This window comes from Myotis davidii, unplaced genomic scaffold, assembly GCF_000327345.1.
Source record: "Myotis davidii unplaced genomic scaffold, ASM32734v1 scaffold1527, whole genome shotgun sequence".
Classification (NCBI taxonomy): Eukaryota; Metazoa; Chordata; class Mammalia; order Chiroptera; family Vespertilionidae; genus Myotis; species Myotis davidii.
In genome coordinates, this window is record NW_006298269.1 from 504,126 (window position 1) to 510,294 (window position 6,169).

The window sequence follows — 6,169 nt, forward strand, 5'->3', positions numbered from 1 at the left end:
CTGTTCCCTTTGCTGAAAGGTGTGTATCTGGGTTCTGTTATGGTTGCCTCTTCCGTTGCAGGTGTTTGAAGATCGTTTTGTGGTTGGGATTCTGGGCCGTGCAGCTGAACGTCTGTCTGTCACGAATCTACCTTGCTGCTCATTTTCCCCATCAGGTGGTGGCTGGAGTCTTGTCAGGTATCAGCTGCTCTGGATCCCTCCCTTCCTCCCCCACGTATCCCCTTTCTCCCTAAGCAGGACAAAATCCCAGCATGCCAGCCATAGTCTGTGGTTACCAATGCTGTCAGCATTTTAGTGGACTGAAAGTCAAGGGTAGGTCATTTATAATGATTAATTTCTATGGGAGTGCCCAGATCTACATGTAAGTGTGTTCCAGACAAGCTGCACCACACCAAATACCTACCCAATTAAGTTAGCTTGAAATCTCTGAGCATTTTACAATCTTTATTTCTTATTGATTTTCCTTTGGGAGTGCCCCCTCGTTTAAGGGAATCTACCAAACTTAACAAATTAACACAGTGTCCTAGGAAAGCTCTTTATTTAAATAAATTCATTTGCAAACCTAATAGATACATACTCACACTTGGTCATTTTCATAGGTTTAGAGTTTTTAATATTTGTGGTTTTTTAATATCCAGTTAATGAGCGGGAGAAAAGATTTAGGCTAAGTGTAGAAAGAATTTCTTGGCTTTGTGGTAGGCATAGGAATATAAAACCTTAGGGCAATTGTGGATTTTTTTCCTGGAGATCTGTAAGAGCAGAAAACAGTGCTGAGAACAAGAGAGACAACGAGTTCATGACAACTACAAAGTAACACAGCATCCAGTACTGGGTTCCATGTTTGAGAAGGAGCCTGGAAGCCATGTTACATGAAAGACCTGGGAATGTGTAGATTGAGAGGAGAATAACTATCCTCAAATGTGTTAAAGAGGCTCTGCATTTACCACGTAAGCCCTGCAGAAAGAACTGAGACCAACAGATGGCATTAGAGGGGGACAGACTTCAGTCAGCTCAGCAAAAGAATGTTTTAATAATCAAATCCATTCCGAGAGGAAATGGGCTGCCCAAGTGGGAGTGAGCTCTCCACCCCCGCGGCTATTCAATGGGAGACATGAGGACCCCACACAGGAAACAGGCAGGCAGTAGGAGGATGTATGGAACAAGACTCTTCCATCTGAAAGAGTCTATGGGTGAGGAAAGGCCGAAGCCACATACGGGAATAAACCAGGTGACCCTCTAATCTAGCACCTGTGATTTAATGGGTGACAGGTGACATGTCACCCATTGGGTCCCAACCCACCTCTAGCTGAAGGTCCAGAGTCTTTCCTATTTCTTACCGTCACTCTTTCTCCCGCTCAGGCATTGCGGTTGCTGAAACTTTCCGCCACATCCAGGGCATCTACAACGCCAGTCTCAAGAAGTATTTCCTCATTACCTTCTTCCTGTTCGGCTTTGCCATTGGATTTTACCTGCTGCTGAAGGGGCTGGGTGTAGACCTCCTGTGGACGCTAGAGAAAGCCAAGAGGTGGTGTGAGCGGCCAGAATGGGTTCACATCGACACCACGCCCTTTGCCAGCCTCCTGAAGAACCTGGGGACCCTCTTTGGCCTGGGGCTGGCTCTCAACTCCAGCATGTACAGGGCGAGCTGCAAGGGCCAACTCAGCAAGTGGGTCCCCTTCCGCCTCGGCTGCATCGTGGCCTCCCTCATCCTCCTGCACCTCTTTGACTCTTTGAAACCCCCATCCCAAGTCGAGATGATCTTCTACGTCCTGTCCTTCTGCAAAAGTGCAGCAGTGCCCCTGGCGTCTGTCAGTCTCATCCCCTACTGCCTGGCCCGGATCCTGGGCCAGTCCGACAAGAAGTCTTTGTAAGGAAGGTGGAAACTTCAGTATTTAAAGTCAATGACTGAGCCGATGTTTGAGGGCAGCCGGCGTCTCCCGCCAGCCCACTTGAGGCCAGAAGGGCCTGAGTCAGCTTGAGTGACCCCCTTCCTCCTATGCAATTCTAATTGTATTGGGGGATGGGTTTTTTTTTGAAAAACTAGTAAGGGTATTTGAGAAAGCCTTGTCTGTTAGAAGTCGGGTAGTTCTGGGTTTTTCCCCCCCGAAGACTTACTCATTCTTCTGTCAGATACACAAAAGTCAGACCTCCAGGTAGGGGGACAGCTCTCGGTCCCAGGCTGGGAATCCCACCTGAGAATGCTCTACCCAGGCTCATTCTTATCCAGAAAAGGAGAAAAGAGAAGTGGATTTGATAGGAAAGGAAGGATGGATTAAGGAGGACTTTTTAGCATCTTGAATATCATGCAAATTATGTCAAACAATACCTAAATAGCTTTGGTTGTACTTAAACCTTTAGGTGAGGAACTCTCAATAGTGGGGGACCAACCTGAAGTGTAATTAATAGGTGGTTAGTGGGGTAATTCTGCATCTTGTATTTTTCTATTATGTAGCTGTGGTCATTGTATTGACCAGGATTTCTGAGTGGCTGCAGTGACCTACATTTGTACTAAGTCAGAGCATTCAGGCATAGTCAAGCTTCTCCTCTGTCACCCTAGATCTTCCTCCTTATTAGCCTAGCTCTGCTTTCCCCAGAATTTTCCACTGGCTCCACACCCGCCCTGCTGGAGACTCAGATGCCTAAAGGTGACTGTGGGGGAGCTTTTTCTGTTTCAGCTGAGCCCTGAAATCTTGGGCAAAAGGGTAAGGAGAGGCAAGGATTCCCCTCTCCAGAAGGTCACTCCAATGTTACTATTGATTCCTGCGGGTACCCATGACTCCTTTCTCTATCCCACGCCAACCAAGAGCACATTTTTGGAGGGAAAGCCTCCTTGCCTGTCCTCCAGTGTCAGCTGGTTTGCAGAATATGTCCTAGAAAAAAAAATGCTGAAGTCTATTTATTTGAGAGTCCTTGTTTTTGCTACTAATTATGTAGTTCGCCATATATTATCATTCACACCAACCTTCCTGGTCATACCATCTTTGAAAAGAAAAATATATATGTGCAGTATTTTATTAAAAACAACATTTTATTTAAGGATGAAGTCTTGTTGATTACTACATTTAGATGCAATGAGATCTGAAGGTTCTAATTCTGGCTCAGCTAAATTTCTAGTTCTTTTCTTTATTTCCCTAAACAAATAATTTAGTTTCTGTGTACCTATGTTTTCCCCTTCGAGAAAAAAAAAAAAGGTGCTTTCTCTTGAGTTGGCCAGGAGTCCCAGTAGAGTTAGGGAGACTTAAGAAGTGTCCATGGGCCACAGGTAGAGTTGAGCACAACACAGAGTTCTAATTCTGGCTCAGCTAAATTTCTAGCTCTTTTCTTTATTTCCCTAAACAAATAATTTAATTTCTGTGTACCTATGTTTTCCTCTTCGAGAAAAAAAAAAAAGGTGCTTTCTCTTGAGTTGGCCAGGAGTCCCAGTAGAGTTAGGGAGACTTAAGAAGTGTCCATGGGCCACAGGTAGAGTTGAGCACAACACAGGCACAATATCATTGGCTAAGACCCAACATTCCTTACCAGACCACAGGTCAGCAGGAGTTGCTCTATGGGTCAAACCACCACTTGAGGGCAGACAGGCAGGGTCATTACCAAACTAAACAGTCAGGGAATGTAAGTTGTAGCAGGAGAACAAGACTGGGCAGACTGGAATGCATGACCCTGTGTCAGCAAGGTTTGGGGTTATAGTTAAAGGAAGTCTGAACAGGACAGATCATGGCACCAAGGAACACTCAAGGGAGCTACTGCAAGTTTCTCTACGGAGTGACTTCTTTCACCCTGGATGTCCTGAGGCTGAGATCTGCTCACTCACCTCAGAACTTTGAAATGTATTTATTTAGGGGAAGTTGAGTTCCCCTCCTGGATCTGTTTGTTTATGTGTTTGAACCAGGCCCTAAGAGACTGTAATGGTCTCACCAAGGGAGAAGGGAAATGGTCTTGTTATGTCTGAACTGAACCCCACTGCTTAGGTGGAGACCTCATCCTGGATGACTTATTTGCTCTCAGGGACCCAGTCCAGGTTCCTTGCAATGGGATTCTGGCAGAAAGGAAATAGTGCTCCTACCGCAACAGTTGGTGAAGTTGATAAAGATCGTGATAGCAGATAAAATGTATGGAGTACTTACTATATGCCAGACTGTTCTATGCATTTTATCTATTTATACAATGAACTCACTTAATTCTCCAGACATCTCTGTGCTATAATTTACCCTCATATTACATATAAACAGACAGAGAGGGGTTATGTGTCTTGCCCAGAATGGTGAAGCCAGTTTAAAAACCAGGCAGTCTGACTCACAGTCCATGCCCCACCCTCCACCTGCCTCACCCCCATACCCTACCGATATCAGTAAAATTGGCAGCTGTATCAAACTATATTTCAGATACCAGATATGACTCTTTTTTTTTCTTTTTGTTAATCCCCACCCAGAGGATATTTTTTCCATTGATTTTAAGAGAGAGTGGGAGGGAGGGGGAAAGACAGAGAGAAACACTAATGTGAAAGCGACACATCGATTGGTTGCCTCCTGCACGTGCCCCAATTGAGGCTAAGATCGAGCCTGCAACTGAGGTATGTACCCTTGACTGGAATCAAACCTGTAACCTTCAGTCCACTAGTTGATGCTCTAGCCACTGAGCCAAACTGGCTAGGGCCAGATATGATTCTTCATTCAAACCATGGGAAATCTGATTTCTTGTAGGCAAAGGACATTATAAAACTTAGAATGATCCTCCCAGTGGGCTACTACTTGTTTCTAAGATGCCATATTTTAAAGGTATTTCATAAAACAACTATTAGAACAACCATAACCATGTTAGTTTAACAGCAGTGCTAAAAACAATTTTTTAGCCCTTTGCTTTCTCTCTTTCAAGAAAGAGATTAAAAGTCTTGCTCAGACTATCTGGGTCAAACAGTAAGGTAACTTACTTCTTATTTTTACAATCAAGATAGAGTGAGAAGATAGAATTACCACAAAGAACTGTTGGAATAAAGCCGTATGCAGAGGGGGAAATAGAGACACTGTGGAAGCGTGTTTAGATCAGAGACTCCACAAATACAAGATTGCTACCTTTTATTGGAATGGGCAGAGTCTAGAAATGGACAGACCTACGGGCTTAGAATTTATAATGGGTAAAGGCCAGAAAGGGGGTCAGCTCATGATCAACTCAACATATAGCCATTGTATTAGCACATTCTGATCACTGATCTCTCCCCAAGTAACCGAGGTAGGTTTGCTTTTAAAATGACTTGTGAATCCTCCAGGTGGAAATAAGTTTAAGTGACCAATGACAGTTATAAACCAAGGCCCATGGCATGTTATAACATAATTTGCTAGATTGTTCTGGCAGTCTAACAGTTTTGAGGAGGTGGGTTGGGGTTGATACACACACATACACACACACACCAATTGTATTACTGCCCTGGGAAAACAGACCCGTTAAGAAAGTGCAACTTCTGCTCTCCAGGCTAATGCTGCTGCACCACAGGCTTAAGGCTCTTGTGTTTGCTTTTGTACTTTAACAAAATTGATATAGCTTTTCAAAAATTGATAGCAACTTTTTTGAGGTGTAATTTACAGACCATACAGTTTATCCATTTAAAGTGTGCAATTCAATGGCTTTTTGTATATTCAGAGAACTGTACAACCATCACCACAAATCAATTTTAGAACATTTTTGTCACTCCATAAAGAAACCCCATACCCATTAGAAGTCACCTCCATTTCACCCCAACCCACCCAGTCCTAGGCAACCACCAGTCTATTTTTTGTCTCATAGATTTACCTATTCTAGACATTTCATATGAATGGAATCATGCAATATGTGACCTTTTGTGACTGGCTTCTTTCACTTAGCATAATGTTTTCAAGGGTCATTCATGTTGTAACATGTATTAATACTTCATTTCTTTTTATAGTCAAACAATATTCCATTGTAAGGATGTAATAAATTTTGTTTACCTGTTCATTAGTTGATGGTTATTTGGGTTGTCTCCACTTTTGGCTATAATAAATAATACTGCTATGAACATTTGTGTACAAATTTTTGTGTGGAACTATGATTTCACCTCAAATATATATATATATATATATCTAGGAGTGGAATTGCTGAGTCATATAGTAACTCTGTTTAACCTTTTAAGGAACTGTCAGGCTGTTTTTCCAAAGGC

General features: G+C 43.1%; 1 protein-coding gene across 2 annotated transcripts in view; it reads left to right on the top strand.

The window, feature by feature from the left end:
• G6PC (glucose-6-phosphatase, catalytic subunit) overlaps window positions 1–3,037 on the top strand; it is an 8,683-nt gene extending 5,646 nt beyond the window's left edge. For both annotated transcript variants that reach the window (XM_015570562.1, XM_015570563.1), the window contains exons 4-5: window positions 62–177; window positions 1,360–3,037. In XM_015570562.1, coding sequence (XP_015426048.1) covers window positions 62–177; window positions 1,360–1,871 — 628 coding nt within the window. In that variant the 3' untranslated portion in view covers window positions 1,872–3,037. The remainder of the gene's footprint in view (window positions 1–61; window positions 178–1,359) is intronic.
• Window positions 3,038–6,169: the final 3,132 nt, after the last annotated feature.